Genomic DNA, 21,143 nt, shown 5'->3' with positions numbered 1-21,143 from the left:
GCACTCAAGCAGGACACTCACTCTTTCTCTACATCTGCCTCTAAATCCTCCCAGCGTGTCCTCCGACATTCTTCCCTAGAGAAAACAAATCCACACTGTATACAAAACTGAAACTCTGCCCTATTCAGATCTACTCGAGATCAGCTGCCTCTAAATTGAGTATTACCCCTCTATTCAGCGTGTGACAGTCATCTCAAGTCTTGCTTTTTGAACAAATTCCAAGATATTCCATTTGAACACTTTTCCAGTGCCCCAATGCAATAAAAAGTCAATTTTTTTCCCAAAGTTAAGCTACCTCCTTCATGAAGACTTTGTGTACCCCGTTGGCAAATGCAAATGTAGGTTGAGATATAGTTGAAAGAGGTCCCTGCCTAAACCTCCAGAGATATCAATATGGATGCTCTGGTGACACTTGGCTCTTTAAAAAGAGTTCCAGCAAAGACATTATTTCATATTTTATTAACTCAGCCCCTTCAATTAGACTCCTCAGCCCTCTAAACGTTGAGAAACTGGCCAGTCCTTGAAGCGTAGCATATTTATCCAGCAGAAAACCAAGGTCGTATTAGTAACATCCATAGAAATCCATAAAATTATGCCCTGGTTTAGCCAATCATTTCATTTGCAACATATGAAAGGCGACAGAGGGGGAAACAAGATGAAATGGGAGTTACAGGCTTGGCCTATTCCTGCTTCTGCTCCTCATAGTGTCCTCTTCCACAGCCTTATCAGTATTCCTCTGCGTTCCCCGTCCTCTCCATTACCCACTACTGGCAGCCAGTCAGGGACACTTTCCTTTGGCAGGTAAGCGGCCCGCAAGGACAAACTGGACATACGGGCAATTTAAATGATTGGAAGCAGTAAGTAATATATTAGAGAGCCCTGTGTTTGAAAAGTCAGAAGTAAATTGCATGTTATTAGTGCCAACTCAGCGAAGCAGAAAACACAAGGTTTATAGAGGAACGAAGTAAAGTTAGAGATGAAATTATGATACGAAAGATCGACGTATCTTCATTTCGGCATCTCGTAGATTTCAGAGTAAAGGTCGTGAATGTGAATGAAGGCTTTGTGGTGCGTCGTATCGGAGATACCAGTGAATATTCTCCCTCAATTACAGACTAATCCACAAATCTCCGCAACACGGCTCTCAACGAGAGGCGGTGGATTAGAGATGTAAATATGATGTCTGAGAGGGCGTCCCTGGTGAGTTTAACCCCATCTTTGGTGTCTAGGTTATTTGCAGGCCTGTGTTTCCCCCTCTATTCATAATCCTCCATGGAGAGCTGAAATTGGTGCTTGGTCTCATTAGAGGGCCTGGTCATACCCCTAACACACCTGAGATCGATGGGTACAGGCCTTTAAGTGGTCGTCTTGGTTATTAAACGCAGGGGAAGCCAATTTCTGGCCGAGGAAAGCTAATCCGATCACACATTAGGAACCCATATTGGCTGGAGTGGCGCGAGAGGGAGAAAGGGATGAAGCGGGGTTGTGTGTCCTCTGTGTGTACTTACTAGATGGGCTGTTCAACAAAAGCAATATTGTCAGAGCAGCATCACATGCTTTCTGCAATCCATGCTCTCATTGTACTTCTAAAAATGACCGTGCAGACATTTTCTCATATTAAAGTATGCAGAAATATTTTAAACTCATGTGATTTCCACCCCAGTATCGTCTGTGCATGAGAAAGTTGGTGGATGCTTGAGTTGGTTGATGTATTGATAGAGAAGTCAAATGACACACTTGTGGCTTAAGTAACTGATATTTTTGGATGTGAAAATTTGAAGACAAATTTTGCAGAACATCTTTGAGTTACATTAATTACGCCAGGAAAAGAGAAATATTTACCTGCATTGAGCAAATTAGTATAGTAATGCAACATGTTGCAGATGAGCATGTGGTTTGATTCTCTTCAAAGATTTTGTGATTAGATTCTTAAAACGAAATCAAATTAGGATATGAACACATGCATCAGATGAGCAACCACCTGCTCCCAGAAAATACTCAAAGAAATCTGCTGTGGTCAAATTAGGAAAAAAAAAAAGAAAAAGACCAAAAATTGGACAGAAAAGAATGAGGTTTGTTGAGAAGTTCCACGTGGATTCGTTCAGGCCTCATCTTCAAATATTTGTCCAAAATTGGTGCTTTTCCCAACATTTCCCAACTTTCTCTGTAATGGGTTCCACAGACATATTTTGGCTTCCTTCATACTTCTGCATAGATTTTTGATGTTACTGATCAGATGCGATTTGGCCGAGTTCAACAACCCTGTCACATTCAATAAAACATTGTTTTTGCCTTTGTTGCATTGTTCTCTGAAAGCCCCATTAGTTCCCGCTCCCATTATCTGCAATCCGCATGTCACTTCTTGTTTGACGTTAGTAATATGTAATGTAATTTTATGGAGGCCGAGACAACGTATTTGGATGTTATTTGATCTTTTATTTATTTTTTCTTGAGACCCATCTCTGTGCGTTTCGAGCCATCTTGACCTTAAGCTAATTATTGAATGTAATCACAGACATAGGTTAGAGTTATACAGTTACACTTCGACTGAGCGGCCTCGTCATTAGAGCCATGAACTGAATGTGAACTGAACACCGACAAAAGGAAGTGTATTAAAAATCATTATTGAGTTCAGTTCGTAATTGAATAATAGGGCCTCCCTTGGTCTGGTGAGTATTTTTGTGCGGCCTCGGGCTATTCGGATTTCACGGTTCTGTTTTCATTGTAGACCTCATGTGGTGAGTCGTGGCCTGACCGAAACTTTCTATGTGTGTAAAATTGTGACTTTCTGTAAGCTGCATATGCATGCGTACGGGATCAGATGGTAGTCGCAATATGGGCATATGCTGTGGCAGGACGTTGTCGAGGGATGACAGGTGGTTGCTGGGACATTTGCATAATTATGGATGTACCACATACACTTGTAGCAAGTCATAAACCCAGAGATCAGAGAGCTGAGAAATTCCGAGCGCTCAGAGCTTCTGCCAGGTGGCGAGACACTAACAGTAAATCTGCCCGTCGACACTCAGACACAACTGCAGATGACATGTGAACGCTTTACTTTCCCGCTGACTGTGGCTAACGCATGGGACACTAGCAAGGGGGAAAACAAAGGTTTCCTGGGAGAGGTTATTTTTTCCCCTCGGGTCTAAAATGTCACTGTCTGTGGCTATTTTAATCTGAACTGTTTTTATATTTTCTATGATATTCATATAATGGAGAACTTTAAATGAAATACTGAACTCTCATGTACTCTAATGTCCATTATATTGCCAAGTGTGGCAATTTGCAATCTACATTTGCAATTCACCTTCAACAAATTCAACAAAAAGGCTTAAAGGGGTCATGACATGATTTTTGTTTTTGTTTTATTATGTTCCCTTAGGTGCAATTATAGTATTACTATAGTTTTTTGGACAAAAAACATTTAAATTTGAGTGTTTTATGACCTTTTCCCGCCCTGTTTCTCATCCTCTGATGTTTTGGGGGTGTTTCCCCTTTAAGAGTTCAGTGTTAACGCCCACTGTTATGATTGGCTAACGTCATTGGCTAAAAGTAGTTTTGAGATTAAATACATTACTTACAGTTTGCGGCGGCGTTGTTGGGCCCAGAATAGTTGGCACGGCCTGATCTTTAAGCAGAAGTTTTCTGGCAAAGCCAGCATCACACTGCGATTTGTTCTCAAAACAGTCATCCTTGAAACGTAGAGAACAAACACTTAAATGAACACTGCCGTGACTGGGACGTCCGCAGAACATAAACTGCACCCATTTTTCCCTGACGTCTGGATTGTTCGTATTCAAACATGTTGTTAGTCCACAGCCAGGAACAGCACATCTGCGTCATCGTGATCTTCTAGTAAACAGACACTCGCTGCACGTCGACTGAACACCTGTGGCGTGACAACGATGCCATAATGCGAAATGAGGCGTAGTTGTCTTGTGCTCGAGGCGGTCAATGCAAACGACTGGCACGTCTCTTCGTACCGTGACGTCACTTCTTACCATGGATCCCCAACGAGCTGTAATTAGAGCTTGATTAAATAAATGCTTCGTTTATAATGGAGAGGACGCTTTAAGCTATGAAACTTGCTGAAAGTTTTAATGGTACAAAGACCTCTTATATACCAAAAGATCAAGGCAAATTCAGTTTCTCATGTCATTACCCCTTTAAAATTACATGATGGCGACAGAGTTGTCATTTATAGGTGAACTGTTCCTATGATGCATTATACAACATTTCCAATATTCCTAGAATCAGATCGAATAGCTTTCCAAGAATGTGGAGTCCAACATAATGCATCAGTGTGCTTGTCCGTTTTCACGTTCCATACAGAATGTTCATTGACTCTTTCCTGTTACTCCAGTTGTGAGTCATTTGAATCATTAACTTAGAGTAACTTAAATAATTCCTTCAACGGATTCGTTCAAACGCTTATTCATTTAGTAATGAAACTAATTGGCACTTCTCAATTGGAAGGCTGCTTCCTAATAAGGCTGCGTTCATCCTAGACCAGCTCATCTGAGGCTTCTAGACAAGACTTCTCCTCAGCATTAAACGCAAGAATGAGCTGATCTAGAAAGTCTGCATGGCACTTCATGAAGGTTTTTGCTTTGGATACACTTGATGCATCCTTCAAAATATTCTGAATGAAGGATGCAATCGAAGGCCGCCTTCCTAGGATCCTTCAAATTGGGACGGCCTCTGATAGTGTTTGATGATCTGGCAGCCAAGAAATGGAAACTTATTAGGATGCAGCCTTACGACAGAGAAACACCAAATGCTGATTGATTCAGGAATGCCATTGCTGTGTTTTGCAACAGTTATGCTGTCTTTCTTTTGAACTATTTATTTTGTTGGTAGAGCAACAATTGACAAATTATCTGGCAATAGAGTCTTATAATAGTAAGTAATAAGGCAATAATAAGTTACTCACTATTAACTTGTTTATTCAACTGAAAAAGCTTTGCACAATCTTGCTACCTCCTTGTTACTCCAACAATCTCTCAAAAACGGATAAAGCTGTTGGTGCTCGTTCTAAACGTGCAGTTTGTGAATTAGTAACATAGACTTGAACATATTTTGAACTAGCAAGTCTCTTTTTATAAAGAAGACAGTATAGAATATTGCACTTCCCAAAAATGAAAGTAAAAAAAAAAAAAAAAAAAAAAAGATGTAGGCATACTGTAAAGCAAATTAACTGAACTAAACATTTTATATTTGATAAAAAAAATTAATAAATTACAAAATAATTAAGCCTGTAAAATTGCTATAAAATCAGTCACATGTTCTAAATTTCAAGTTGTGTTACAATTTTGAAGTTGATATCATAAAAAAAAGAGGATTTAACGTTCTGTCTCCATGGCAAAGCAGTGTTCAAGGTAACACTTTATTTTAAAGTGTCCTTGTTACATATGTTACATGTACTTACCATAGTAATAACAGTAAATGATGCATAATTACATGCAATTAACCCTCAACCAAATCCTAATTCTACCCTAACCCTATAGTAAGTGCATGTAGTTACTTAATATTACTCAGTACTTATATATATAATTACACTGTAACAATGAGACCCTAAAATAAAGTGTAACTGTTCAAATTCAAAACTCTTTTCGCAGAATGGATTTTGAGTGTTTAAGCTTTCGAATGCTACCTAATTTGTGATGATTACTAAAATATGTGACGGGGGAATACTGACACTGATAGTTATTAACAGGTTAAAGCAATACTGTATGCCCTTTTTTTTTTCTTTTTTTTACCGATAAATATATACATAGGCCAGTATTATTTTATGGTTACGGTTATGTTCATTGTAGTTTTATTATCAGGCATTTTTATATATAATACTTTATATACACAGACTTAATAGAAAGTGTTAGTAAAAAGTAAAACTAAGTCTAGTTTGTACATGCCCTAAAAACCAGAGCAGCGATCTGAGCTGTGTGAGACGGGAAGAGTGAACTGGTATCTGACTAATCCCCCCCCACCTGCCCTGCGGTTCAAACCCATTACAGCTCCGCAGCACTGGGACACCTCTGTCTCGCCTCTCCCATCTTTCTCACAAGCGTGTGTGGTGTGCGCGTGCCACAGAACAAGTCCAGCTAAATGGTCCTATTGCCACCGCCTTTCTTTGCAATGCTCAAAGGAACTGGCTTTGTGTCAGACATAAGTGTACTACTGTGTCCCTGTCACACTTTTGTGTGGGCCTTTCTGTAGGAAATCGAGCCAGAGTGTTGTGTTTGTTATCTGTGGTCATATGGGAAGGATGTCTTATTGCACCGTAGTGAACATACTCCAGTTTCTGGAGTGAGATGCATGAACTTCTGCTGTTAACCAGATCTTTCTCATCTCTTTGTTTCAGACATGCCCTTGCATGTACGGCGTAGCAGTGACCCAGCCCTGGTTGGTCTTCCCGAAGTCCAGCTTCAGCCAGAGGAACCGTCTCGTAAGAATCCCACACGCTGGTCCACCACGGCAGGGTTTACGAAAGCCAACGCCACTGGCGGAACCAATAGTCTAGAGCGGAAGGTGAGTTTATTGTCTGTTCTATTTCTGTTTTTCCATCACTTTTTGGGAAGCAGCATTAAGAACATTCATTTAAGGGACGGAGTTAGGGAATGTGCCTTTCTGAACTTGCTTAAAAGACCTAGTAGTCAAGGTTTGGCTGGTTAGTAGATGTTGTAACTACACCTATGGAGGCAAAATCACCTTTCTTCATTGGAAATAAACATTCTAAAGTAGCCGTGTATTATAACTACATGCATATAATAATAAATGGACATTCATACCAAGGATTATAACTATATAGTTTTAATAATATTTAGTAATAGGGAAGCCCACACTACAGCTATAATAAGGACACAGAGGAACGTTATCATTGGAATCACTTTCAGAACGATTTTCTACCTGATGAACAATGAAAAGATTAACAGCCAATTACAATCCACCCGACTTTAAAGAGCCTGAGCATTTAAAGTGTCACGCGCTTATAATTGTCATGATTCCTGTTTTGTGTTCCCCAGTCTTGTTCCATGTTCTGCAGTCCCTTGTTATGTTTATGTTGATTAGTCTCGCCAGGTGTTTCTTATTAGCCACGCCCCCCATGTTATCTTATTAAGCTTGTCTGTGTATTTAAGCCCTGTGTTTAGTTCAGTCTTTGTCAGTTCTCATCGTTGCACTATGGTGGTTGTTCCGTTCCCGAGTCTGAATCCTGAGTCTGCGTTTGTATTTGCGAAGTTTTGAGTTTATTTAATAAAAGATTACTGCACTTGGATCCTGCTTCCTCCTCTGCTTCAACCAAAACGTAACAGAAATAAACATAACGTTATGACCACTGATGTGGACGTTGATATAGTTATCGTTATAGTAAGCTTTATAGTTATAGTTCTTGGTTTGAATGGGCCTTAATGTTAGAGAAAATGTGAAGTTTTAGCTAGGGGGATACATTTTTTAGTATTGTTTCAATCATGGATATTCCAGTGATTCCTGTGCTTTTACAGCTTTTAAAAAAATAACATTTACCGGTACTATACGGTTATCTGGACCACACGATGGCCTACCCCTAACCCCGCCCCTAAACCTACCCGTCACTGGGGTTAAGACCAATCATACGATGGCCTACCCCTAACCCCGCCCCTAAACCTACCCGTCACTGGGGTTAAGACCAATCATACGATGGCCTACCCCTAACCCCGCCCCTAAACCTACCTGGGGTTAAGACCAATCATACGATGGCCTACCCCTAACCCCGCCCCTAAACCTACCCGTCACTGGGGTTAAGACCAATCATACGATGGCCTACCCCTAACCCGCCCCTAAACCTACCCGTCACTGGGGTTAAAGGGATACTTTACCGTTTTTTCATATTAAACTATGTTATTCCCTTAACTAAGACGAGTTGATACATACCTCTCTCGTCTCAGTGCGTGCACTAAATCCCTCTGTCTTGCGGCGAAACTCTGTTAGCCCAGTTCATTTAATATGGGCCAAGCAGAGAAGCTACCAAACACCTCCACGTTTTCCCTATTTAAATACAGTTACTCGCGAAGTGTAACTCGACCTAGGACGGTGACACAAAACGTTGCGCTTTTCTAAGCGTGTAAAATGGATAACTATTTTGTATGGCGGAATACCATAGCAAGTGCTTGTAAGCACTTCGACTTGGCGCAGTAATATCTTCACTAGAGGGAGCGGGGGCCGGTGAGAGGATTTTTCACGAGTGAAGATATTACTGCGCCAAGTCGAAGTGCTTACAAGCACTTGCTATGGTATTCCGCCATACAAAATAGTTATCCATTTTACACGCTTAGAAAAGCGCAACGTTTTGTTTTGTGTCACCGTTCTAGGTCGAGTTACACTTCGCGAGTAACTGTATTTAAATAGGGAAAACGTGGAGGTGTTTGGTAGCTTCTCTGCTTGGCCCATATTAAATGAACTGGGCTAACAAAGTTTCGCCGCAAGACAGAGGGATTTAGTGCACGCACTGAGACGAGAGAGGTATGTATCAACTCGTCTTAGTTAAGGGAATAACATAGTTTAATATGAAAAAACGGTAAAGTATCCCTTTAAGACCAATCATACGATGGCCTACCCCTAACCCGCCCCTAAACCTACCCGTCACTGGGGTTAAGACCAATCATACGATGGCCTACCCCTAACCCGCCCCTAAACCTACCCGTCACTGGGGTTAAGACCAATCATACGATGGCCTACCCCTAACCCGCCCCTAAACCTACCCGTCACTGGGGTTAAGACCAATCAGGGATGACTATACGGACTATACGGGACTAAAAGACACACGTGTGGTCCGGATAGTTCCCATTTATCCAATCAGTGAATGTTATTTTGCAGTCTAATTTTGATGAGTTTAAAAGACTTGGTTGTTCTGTTCTCTCGAGCTGCACACAAAAACACAAAACCAGTGTGGTCTGACTTACAAACAAAACAATAATAATTTGAGCAATTAGTTCTATCTATTATCTTTTTTTATTGGTCTACCATGGACATTCTCATTAGGGTTAGGGTTATTGTTTTTTCCACTAGGCTACATTAGTATGTTATTGACCAAAATTGTACCTTTTTTACCTTATTGACCAAGATTTTGCTTAATACACCCACCCTTTGTATCAACTTTATTTTTTCAGTGACAGGCTGATATGCTTTACAGGCTCAGTTAGTCTAGGGTTAGGATTTTTGTCTGGCACAAATCGAAGCAATTTACACCAATTGGAGCATTTTTAGGACAACTCGTAAGAAGTGGCTTCCCTTTGCTCCGTCTCATTCATCTTGAGATATTCTAGATGACCGTTGCCACCGTTCGTTGTTGACCTGGAACTCTCTTGGTTATGGAACCATAAGTCTTTGCTGTAAGAAGAATGGGATCTGCTTTCTTTGTTTGTTGCTTCCCTCTTGATTCTGGCCTCATTGCGATGGTCAATGCCTTTGGCTTTAAATGAATCAAAGAGAGGCAGATTCTCTGTTTTCCTCACTAGTCTCCCTAAGGCAACCAATGAAAAAGAGGCCAATTATCCTTGCAAAATGGCTGCTCTTTTGCAGTGATGACAAGCCTTCAGTGCTTTGAAACAGCAATATTCCAAATTAAAAGAAGGGCAAAGGGGAGGGAGCGAGGGAAGATGGAGTACTCCGAATGTGACACCGCAACCCTCGATGAGATTAGCGCGTCTCATGCCGTTCACTAGTAATCCTGTTTAAAAGCACTTTGCTTGTCGGTTTCTTCCATAATCCAAACACCACACTCTTATTTTAGCAGAGCAGAAGAATTAAGCTGTTATTTTTTACCTTTCGTTCCGCACCGGATCATTTATTTCTTGATTGTTTTTTGGGGATTTCGTAAGAAAAGCTCGAGGTGTTTGGAGGGTCTGTTTTTGGTTGATACTGTCAGATGACGATAAGCAACGGGGTGAATATAAATGCGCTCTATTTTAGCAACAGTGAATTCGTGAAATGAACATAAAGGTGTTAGTTCACCTTGAAGTAAGAATAGCTGGCACTGAGAAGAAATGTTGCATATTTGCATCTCGGCTGTCGGCTGATATATGCAGAAAATAGTCCTTCTCCAAAACTCCAAAACTCTGTGGCTTTTTTTGGATACATCGTACAACTTTTGAATATAACTATCTCATTTCATCCGGCCAAGAAGACTTGCTGGTCTGGGGGTCAATGACTGTCCAAGATAAAGAAAAGGAAAATAATTAAAATATGTAGCCTAATTCAGAAATGCACGTCAGTTTTTTTTTTTTATATTATTATTATATTTTTTATGTCATGTGGTGTAACCATCAACAGTAAAATACATAATATCCTTAAACCTAGTTTTTTGACATTTTACAACCTGAACTAACCTTGCCATGTTTATTTATTCATATAAAATATGTATTTCAATCATTATGTGTATACATTGCATTTTAATGTATTTATTTTGTATGATGTTGTATTCAGACGAATAAAAAGTGCCATGTCATTATCTATTTAAGAGCATAACACTATCATTGAGTTTAGATCCTCCTTGTTGGCCAGAATGTGGCCTGTTGTGTGTTTTTACAAAGCATTGTTTAGTGTTCATGGATATTTTCTCATATGGAGCGTAACATCTGTCTCTCAGTATCTCTTCCTGAACTATAAGAAACCTATAGGCCTCCTGCTGCATTTGGAGGCCAAAGCCTCAATCACTACAGCATGCTCATTCATAAGGCCATCTGTATGAATTCTTCACTCATCCTATGGGCCTTTGACCTGTTGTTCTTCATGTTCCTCGCTGTGTCTCTTCCTCCTCTTTTTTATCCTGCTGTTTAATGTCAGGATTACCCATATAGATCCTTTTACCATGCAGGAACATCAAAATCACTTTGTGTTTCAACACTGTAAGGGATCGCGGTTATGTCCGGTTGTGCTATAACTGGAAACTCTTTTTCTTCTTCCTCGTTGTTCAGACTAGGTCATTAGCCGAGAGCAACGGTGCTCGGTAGGCTTTCTAGGCTAAGGCCCCGTGTGTCACAGGATAACCTGTTTTAGGTTTGCTCTAAAAACTCTTCAAATGGAGATTTGACTTGAGCTCCACTGCCGGAGGGCGTTTGATTTCACCTTTGTGAAAACATGCAGTGTAACATTAGAGACATGGTGTGAATTAGTAGCTTGTAATGGAGCTCCTTATTAGTGAGAAATGAAATTAGCGTGCCCTATAAATTTAGGTGGCCTGAATGATATCATTGTTGGGCTTGGATCCAAGATGAGCTTCGTACGCCATCCATTGCACAGCGAGTTTAATCTGGGTTTTCAGTAAGGTATTGCTATATAGCACACCATATATCTAAGGAAATTGATATTCATATTATTAAAACTCAGTCTGCTTTTGTGTAATAGCTACGCTGGTTTAATTGTTAAAGTAGCTTCTTGTTAACACACACACACACACACACACACACACACACACACACACACACACACACACACACACACACACACACACACACACACACACACACACACACACACACACACACACACACACACACACACACACACACACACACTCACACTTCGATAATGAATAAAAGTTGTTGGTGTTTTACTGCCACTACTGTTCATTTCACATGGAAACTGCGGTGAATTGTATGCATAAGTATGTTTTGGGAGTTTTACAAAAATGTAGATAGATACATATTTCCAATGAGCCTGTGTTACTTTTTGGGTTTACTAACCCTTTTAAGTCAGCATGAAACAGAAGTTGCAATTGTCTTTTCTTTCCTATTGTGCCATATATACACTGAAAAAAAAATTATCTGTTAAATTTAATAATAAAAAAAAATGTATCGTAAGTGGTTGCTCACAATTGATTTTAGCTACATTTAAACAAATGCATTAAGTTGAACTAAAATGTATTAAGTTCAACTTAATGCATTTGTTTAAATGTAGCTAAAATCAATTGTGCGCAACCACTTACGATAATTTTTTTTTATTAAATTCAACGAATAATTTTTTTCAGTGTACGAGTGAAACAAGAACAAATGTGGGCGGGGCTTGATTTTGTCTGTGGGGAATTGATTGGATGATTATGGTTTGCTATTGGCTGATCTCATGTGAGTGACAGGTTGCCCCGCCCTTGTCATCAGAGAAGAGAAGAGATGATGCAAGAGAAGGGGGAAGATATTATGAGTACATAAATAATGGTGCACTGTACACAGATCAATCCTTTATAATAAACACCACAATATTCTATAAGAAAACGTTATCTTCAATTTGCTTTCATTGTGAGTTTAATAGCAGGTGTAAAGGGCCTCTTTTATGACCTGCCTGTGTGTCCAGGGTAAGGATCTGGAAGCGTACCGCAGCCTGCCTCGTGATGGCGTCCCCTGGACGTCCCAGTTCCAGAGGGAAAACGCCCGCTCCTCTCTCAGTGCCAACCATCCCATGGTGGACCAGTGGCTCGAGCGCCAAGAACAGGTACCGGCAGGAACTCTTCTGCTTTTTCCCAGTTCCAAAGTGCCTCTTAACTCCAGTTAACTGCGTTGATCTCCATAAATATATTTATTTATTTTATTATTGGGTTTTTAGTTTGAGTTAAGAGTGGACACAGGAGTCAAGGAGAGATTATTGAATACAGTATTTCTATGGAAAAAGGATTGTGAATGAGAGAATAAAGAGAGAATGACACCCACGTCGTTGGGTGAGGAATTCACTAACCTTACAAAACGAGGGCTACGGTCTCCATAGACGAGGAGTGTCTTTGAAATGCAGCTCTTTTGTCAATGCATCGGTGGAACCGTCTGAAGGCGTGTGGGAGGTGTTTCGAATTCCTCTCCGTCTCGCGGAGAGAAGAGAAATAGAAGAAAGAGGAGAGGAAGGAGATTGAGACGTTTGAGGTGCCAGGCGTGCTGCAGGGAATTCACTTATTAATTTTCGCAATCGATTTTCTCGAACCGCCAGCATCCATTTCACTCTTTCCCCCCACTTTTCTTTCTTCGGCCCATTGAAACGGCTGTGACAGAGGTTCGGCTGCTTGTTTGCAATTCAGGTGGTCTCGGTTTCTCATTCCCCAGCAGTTTGTGGAGAACCCCCCCCCCCCCCCCCCAGCACCTCCAGGGCCCGTGACACAGAGAGTCGTGCATCATCATTAGGGAAGGCGTCTTGCGTGGAGGAGCCTCTGGGTTGGATGTCGGGTTGAAAGGAACAGTCAGTCAAGGCCTGAGCTCAGCCTGACAGACTCATTCATTTGAGCTTCAGTCTATTACAGCTTAGCCTGACCCCCCCCTCCTCCCACCAACACCACCACCACCCCTACCCCTCCACCCGACCCGGGCTCGCTTTCTCAAGACACGCCATCGCAACACCTCTGCCCTCTTTTCTTATTCCACCATGCCTGCTTTCCACTCCTTTCCCCTCCTGTTCCCTCTTAGCAGGAAGTGGTTATCTGAAGTGACAGGCAGATTTCAAGACAGATGCAGAGGTTCTGTTGTTATTCAAGCACGTTAATAAACACACACACACACACACACACACACACACACACACACACACACACACACACACACACACACACACACACACACACACACACAGACACACACAGTAAATATAAACTACCGTAGCAAGTATTTCACCTACCTTTCCTAGTAGTGATCTGGTAGTATCATTGTTTATGTGTGTGTGTGTGTGTGTGTGTGTATGTTAGAGATGTTTTTAATAAATTGTATTTTTTTTGCAGATTTAGAATAAGAGGGAGAGAAATGACAAGAAAATTTTATTTTAAACCCTCCAGATCAGTGTTATTTTAGTATCATTAATATAATATTATAGTTTTTGTTCATATTTCTTTAATTAGATTTTTTTTTCATTTATTTTTGTATTAAAAATTTTGTTAAAGTTGTAGTATTTTTTGTCCTTTTGTATGTTTATATATTTTTATTATATATTTTAACTGTGTATATCATTTTTTTATTGTTTTAGTTATAGTTAGTTATTGTTATTTATTTACTTAACTTTTCTATTATTTAAAGTAAATTCAAATGAGAAATGTTGCCTTGGCAACTAGGTGAAATAGTAATAAAGAGTTTGAGTTTTTTTAATTAAAAAATTGTAAATAATTTTTTATATGATTTTAGTTTTAGTTAACGATAATAACCCTGATCTTTGTGTTTGGTGTTCTCAGTTGGCCGGTTAGAGTCTGTATATGTGATATAAGATTAATGTCTGTTCACAAGTAATGCATAATCTTGTAATGTTTGTAAATTACAGTAAGGTTATGGTTTTGTCTGACAGTATGCAGTGTTTATAGGCTAGAGCTCACTTAGCTTGCAACATTTTTTGAGCAGTTTATTCAACATTTCACAGCGTAGTAAAAACACAAGAATATTGCAAGTCAAGCACATCTTTGTGTTTTACATTCACCGTGTGATTATCGTCTCCACTGGCTTATCACAGAGTTCTAAGCAATTATGTCTTTATTGCCATCTTAAATATCCATTTAATCTTTCATTTCCCATTCACTTTTATTGGCTCTAATTGTTTAGTTGCCTTCCCTCTTCACAGCAGACTCAGTTCGATAAAGCCTCCATTCTATTTGCATAATGTTGTGGCTTCTTTATAGACCTTGAGTAAGCGGCTTAATTAAGCTTGGCTATTTTCTCTTTATTAACCATGTCAGGAATTCCAAAGTATGCATTTTAAACAGTTTACTAGGTTTGGATTTCGGCAGAAGTCAGGAGACGAACTCTATTGGTAATTTAATTTTTTTTAAGTCGAGACACTACAGGTGAATAGGGTAAAATGTTTAAATAATAGATATCACCATGAAACGTCCTCAGTTGATTACTTACACAAGTATATACTAAAAATGTATTACAAGTTTTAGAAATTTGTATGTTTAATTATGCAAATTAGGCATTATCTCATTTAATATGCACGATTTTGCATATATTTTCAGTAGATAGATCTGAACATATGATAAAGCCAGGTGCAAAATTCTTTTTTCATTTTGTTTACACACAAGATGAACAACAAAAAAATAAAAATCAGAGGGATTTCAGGATATATGCTTTCATTACCTAGGAAATCAAAATATACTGTCCATAGCCTTAAAACATTTTTTAAATAAATGGTGATTTTCGCCATATTTTTTTGATTAAAATGTCACATAAATCAGGCCAGGAATGATTTATTAACAAATCCCTCTGAAAATATCTTCAGAATACTGCTAAGTGTATAACTGGAGAGTGTGGTGTACACAGGTGCTACACAGGCTGAGATGTTTCTACTGGAGAATGACAAAATACTCATTTTGAGAAAACGGCAGATAAAGATTTAAATAGCTCTAAATGAGATTTCATCGTTAGCTTTAAATCCCCCTTTGGACATTCACGATTGGTTACAGATAGAAAGGAAATGCCCATATTTGGGTTACACAGCGTTGTGCAGGAGACTCAGAGCTTTACAACGACACCGGTCATGACAGACTTCAGTAGACAGACGGAGCTCGGCGTGTCGCGCTGGAATGATAACTTCCTGGTAAAACTTACTGCCGCAAGTAAACAAAATGTAATAAAATAAACATCTTAATGTATATTTTCAACGTTTTCTTTATAGCAGCTTGAAAGAACACATATTGAAGGAGTAAACTAGCCCAAAATCTCAAAACTGAAAACTGAAAAATCGACGTTTTTGTCTCTCCTTAAATAACTATTCCATCAGCTTTACATGATGTGTAATTGTGGATTCTATTGTCCTGATTTAGTTTTGTGCGGTGGCCACTGAGGCTCATGCACAGAGTCCATTGAGTCCCGTCTCTCTTGTGTTATTTTGAGTGGAGTAGCGCTACTCTCTGTGTTGCACATGGAGCTGATGCCTATTTTTATGATGATTACGTCAAGCCAGTGAGATCAGTGCCGGTGGTGGTCACCTGAGATGAACTTTCCAGCACACAGTAAAAGCTCCTTCACTTGTTCTGCATCAGCATGGTTCATCCGGTTGTGTTTTTAATTGCAGCCTGACGTGTCCCGCTCCACATTCCCACCTGGCGCTCTCACACTGAGGTGCTGCTGTCCGTGTCCATCGGGGATTGTTGGAGTGGCATTTCCTTTTTCATTTTTAAAAAGTTCCTCTCCCTAGTGATGAATTAGAGATGACCCATCTGGGCAGGAGGAGGGCAGCGTGAGGCTAACGCCGCGTCTGCTAGCGGGTGGAATTGTGGGTAATATTGCAGGGTCTCAAGGTCTCCTTATTCTGGAACAAGTGAGGACGGTTTTGAGAATTTCACCATCAAATTACTTCCTCATTATTATTCAATATATTATTAAGAGAGTAGAAGTACAGCTTTCCGTGTCTGTACAGTGTGATAAGATATTGTGAATTAGGTTAACCCAGAATGAAGCGCTGTACGTGACCGCTGTTACACTTCAGCTTTTTAGACTTTTGAGTTGGATTGTGGAGATAGAATGCCATTTATTTTGGTAATGAATTAGAAATTGTCCGAGAATTACTCTTTCTTAGCTGTTCATTTCTTCTCAGAACAAGGAATCAGAATTCTGGACATTGTTTGATAAAGGAAAATAATTGCAAAAGGCCGTCAAATCAGTGCTTTATTACTGAGGAGTGCAATTTTCTAGCCAATTCTATCTAATGAAAGTGGACTGTGCATTTTAAAGCTATCATTAAGTGTGTGTGTGTGTGTGTGTGTGTGTGTGTGTGTGTGTGTGTGTGTGTGTGTGTGTCGTAAAAATGTCTTCAGAACTTCTTTTATGAGCTTTTTGTGGTTTGCTTTGGTCCATCATTCACTAACATCAGCCTAGTTAGAGAAATTCTGCATGTAATGGAGTTATTTAATGTCAAGTTAACATTGCAGTTTAGTTTTGAACGTGGAAAACCGGCAGAGTGCACCTGAAGAAATTCATTTTTTTAAGTGGTACCGATTTGGTGACACTAATTTAGTGTCCAATTCTCACTATTAACTAGTTGCTTATTATCATGCATGATACTAGGAAATTGGCTGTTTATTAGTACTTATAAAACGCATATTAATGCCTTATCCTTCATGACCTTATTCTTCATCCCTTAATCCCAATACCTAAATGTAACAATGTAATGGATTTTTCCCTAAACCTAACTATCTGGGTCTCGTCTACAAATCGACGTCCCCACTCAATAGTCACCTAACTAACTTGTTCCCCTAAACTAGCTTCCTCCCTAAACTAGCTTCCTGCCTAAACTAGCTTCCTCCCTAAACTAGCTTCCTCCCTAAACTAGCTTCCTGCCTAAACTAGCTTCCTGCCTAAACTAGCTTCCTGCCTAAACTAGCTTCCTCCCTAAACTAGCTTCCTGCCTAAACTAGCTTCCTCCCTAAACTAGCTTCCTGCCTAAACTAGCTTCCTCCCTAAACTAGCTTCCTCCCTAAACTAGCTTCCTGCCTAAACTAGCTTCCTGCCTAAACTAGCTTCCTGCCTAAACTAGCTTCCTCCCTAAACTAGCTTCCTGCCTAAACTAGCTTCCTCCCTAAACTAGCTTCCTGCCTAAACTAGCTTCCTCCCTAAACTAGCTTCCTCCCTAAACTAGCTTCCTGCCTAAACTAGCTTCCTCCCTAAACTAGCTTCCTCCCTAAACTAGCTTCCTGCCTAAACTAGCTTCCTCCCTAAACTAGCTTCCTGCCTAAACTAGCTTCCTCCCTAAACTAGCTTCCTGCCTAAACTAGCTTCCTCCCTAAACTAGCTTCCTGCCTAAACTAGCTTCCTGCCTAAACTAGCTTCCTCCCTAAACTAGCTTCCTCCCTAAACTAGCTTCCTGCCTAAACTAGCTTCCTCCCTAAACTAGCTTCCTCCCTAAACTAGCTTCCTGCCTAAACTAGCTTCCTCCCTAAACTAGCTTCCTCCCTAAACTAGCTTCCTGCCTAAACTAGCTTCCTCCCTAAACTAGCTTCCTCCCTAAACTAGCTTCCTGCCTAAACTAGCTTCCTCCCTAAACTAGCTTCCTCCCTAAACTAGCTTCCTGCCTAAACTAGCTTCCTCCCTAAACTAGCTTCCTGCCTAAACTAGCTTCCTGCGCAGGAATAAATCGACAAACAGACCTGCAAATGTCCAATCTCCAGGAGATCTTCCCGAGCAGTTCTCAGGGAATCTCTCCCAAGAAGCAAGGCCGGAGGATCTCAGACAAATTCCATTGAGAATCCCACCGTAAAACACATATCCAACAGTTTTTATAGAATCGAGAAAACAAATAAGACCAACATGTCACCTTCAATATGATTGGTTCAATTGGTTCAAAAGCCCCAACCTTTTTCCTCTGTCACTGGCACAAGCAAACTGTTTTAATGATGACTTCATTTGTTAATCACAAGATTCTAACAGACTGTCTAGTTTCAACTCCCAAACTATGTTATTTTTACATATACATACGCACACAGTCAAAGTCACAAGTTTTCCATTGATTTCGTACAGTACATCCTGTTCAAATAAGGTTAGATGTTAGAAACATTGTTAGTTTAATATACAGTTTAAAATTTCCACGACAACAACTACCTTATTAACTATTAATAAACAGTAATTATGAGTTTATTGAGGCAAAAGTCATAGTTAATAGTGATAATTGGACCCTGATCTTAAGTGTGACCACATATTTTAGATATGCTGTATTAAAAATAAATCGTCATCTCCTAATATGTCAATTAGATGTGCAAGTTTTCACCATGGATCTGTAATTTCTGGAGGGTTTGAATATCTGCAATACATCATTAAAACATTCCCTGTAAAAAAATAATATTAACAGATGCTTTTAAATCATTGATGATACATAAAGCATGAGGATCAACTCATTTTAAGATGTTTATCAGATGTTGATATTGAATAGAATGCAATATTTTCTAGAGCGCTCTCAACATGCATGTTTATGTTTTCTCAAATGGTAAACATTCTGTTGAAGAAAAGATTTTTACACTTTGTAAAGGAAATGTGAGATTTTTTTTTTTTTTAAACTAATACTAATATGGTTGTCAGGGCGTTGCTATATGTTTGTTAGTGTTATAGGTTGTTGCTAGGGTTGCATGACTGGTTGTTAGCTGGTTGCTTACTGTCCCAAGTCAAAATAGCCCAACCACAAGTCTTTATGATATTCTGGCCCCTAGATATAAATAAAACATTTACGTTATAGAGTAAAATGCATCAATCTGGTGCACATTGAATGCAATATTACGATCTCAGACCTCTTTCAGTGACCAAATGATATATAAATCATTTCACTTAACCCTAAAGTAGTAAAACTACCCTACTTATGTCTTAATTTCTTCATTTGTAAGTGCTAAACCTTCAAGATCTGTTGGTGGAAAGCTGGAGAGAGACCTTGACAACAGGATTAAAATGCATGACATTACAAATTTAGTGGAATTCCATAAATTTATCTCCACAAAAAAATTGAAAACTAAATAAGAAAACAAAATGTAACTGGCAATAATTCCCAAATGCACATTAAACTACATGCAGATGAAGTTTGCGGTGTTCACTGTTGGCTCTGAGACTCTGAACACATTGGATCTGCTGGCGTGTAAAAGAACACAGTGCCTCGCTTCTCTCTGAAACACATCAGGCTTTATATTCATTTACTTAATTCTCAGCCTTTTACGGTTTGATAAGTGCACTCAGCTTTATTGCATTTTTGTTAGACTCTTTTATGTTATTATGGAAAGCGTAAAACTATTTTCGGTTCATTATGAAACTGTGGAGGGCACCACTGTCTTGGGTTATCATTGAGAAAACACAGGGAGTATCCTTCATGTCCCTGGCACATACTGTATTTTAATCCTAATGTGGAGAGAATTCTCTATTCCACTTCTACGGAAACTATTTAATTCCTGTATTTGATGTCCAAACAACAAACCACCCTTCATCAGAACTCTCGTTTCCCTCAATACAGAAGGATAGCAGAGAGAGTCAGAGGTATAGATTTACCTCACATCCTGAAACCGTACAGAGCGCCTCTGCGTTTCATCTTCCTGACAGAGGGATAGTGGATTGGTTTTGTGGCTGGAGGATTCTGTGTTCTCACACTCTGTCTTGCTTTCTGCTGGTCCTCCACAGGTTTTGTTTCCACTCTTTTCGAAAAATGAATCCTCTCCCTCCTCATTCATCTCTTCCCTATCTCCCAATTCTGTAGAAAAGACAAGGGAATCTTCCGCCCCCTCTGAAAGGTTTCAGATTCTTTGTTACTTTTCCCTCTCCTCTCATATATACTGGCTTTCGCAGTGTGTGTGTGTGTGTGTGTGTGTGTGCACAGTAACACACATGCATTCTCGCCGCAAGCGCATGGCAAACCTGGCCTGTAGGTGCTGCTCTGATCTCATTCTTTGAACCCTCATCCAAGAGGAAAGAAACAAAGAAAAAAAGGGCATACAGAAGAAACCCTCTTTCCCTTGGCTCTTTTGAAAGGCCTCTCCCATCATACCACACACACACACACACACGCACACACTGTGATTATTCACAGTGCAAATGGCAGCCCACCAGAGAACAGCTCCTACAAAGAAACCCAGACAATGCAACCTGAGACACTGCTAAGCTCAGCCTACCGTAATTAACTATCTGCCTCGTTCCTGCCCGCTGGCTTTATCCCTCACACTCGTTTGGCCTCCATTTACCCATGTTAACAAATAAAACGCATTTCTTTTGCACTTTCTTATGAAGCTACATTGCAAAGAGCTTCAGAGATTTCCCAAACAAGGCCCACCGCCAACACATTAGCAAAAGCTTTATTCAGCATTGCTGAGCCGGAGCGCCTGTTGATCTATCTTTCATTTCTTCTCTGGCTCACTGACCCCCTTAAACACACATTCAAATGCAACCTCACCCCCTTCATCTCCCGTCTTTGAGTTTAAGAACTTCATGATCTAGACTTCACTGCAGAGTTCAGCTAATCTCTGAGGGACAGAACGGTGAGGTAGATATACAGTCTGTCCTTTAACCACTTAATCTGATGTCTTGGGCTCCTCACATTCCCCAGGCCCACAGCTGACACCATTCAACCTGTCTGAAAGGCTTTCTCACAGCACACCCAGGCTTGTCCTATGGTTGAGCAAACACTTAGCAAACTGAAACAATTCTTCTCCATCAACCTGCCACCTCTGCCCAACACCTTGACCTTTTCACGCTACA

The 21,143-nt window shown here is 40.0% G+C and overlaps 1 protein-coding gene across 1 annotated transcript in view; it reads left to right on the top strand.

The window, feature by feature from the left end:
- The window catches only part of pard3aa (par-3 family cell polarity regulator alpha, a), a 460,595-nt gene that overhangs the window by 175,857 nt on the left and 263,595 nt on the right, over positions 1 to 21,143 (top strand). The window contains exons 4-5 of the mRNA XM_082183270.1: positions 6,365 to 6,531; positions 12,325 to 12,462. Coding sequence (XP_082039396.1) covers positions 6,365 to 6,531; positions 12,325 to 12,462 — 305 coding nt within the window. The remainder of the gene's footprint in view (positions 1 to 6,364; positions 6,532 to 12,324; positions 12,463 to 21,143) is intronic.

This window comes from Leuciscus leuciscus (genome assembly GCF_965113295.1).
Source record: "Leuciscus leuciscus genome assembly, chromosome: 11".
Lineage (NCBI taxonomy): Eukaryota > Metazoa > Chordata > Actinopteri > Cypriniformes > Leuciscidae > Leuciscus > Leuciscus leuciscus.
The sequence above is the reverse complement of the archived record's forward strand: the minus strand, read 5'-3'. Positions and strand labels throughout refer to the sequence as shown.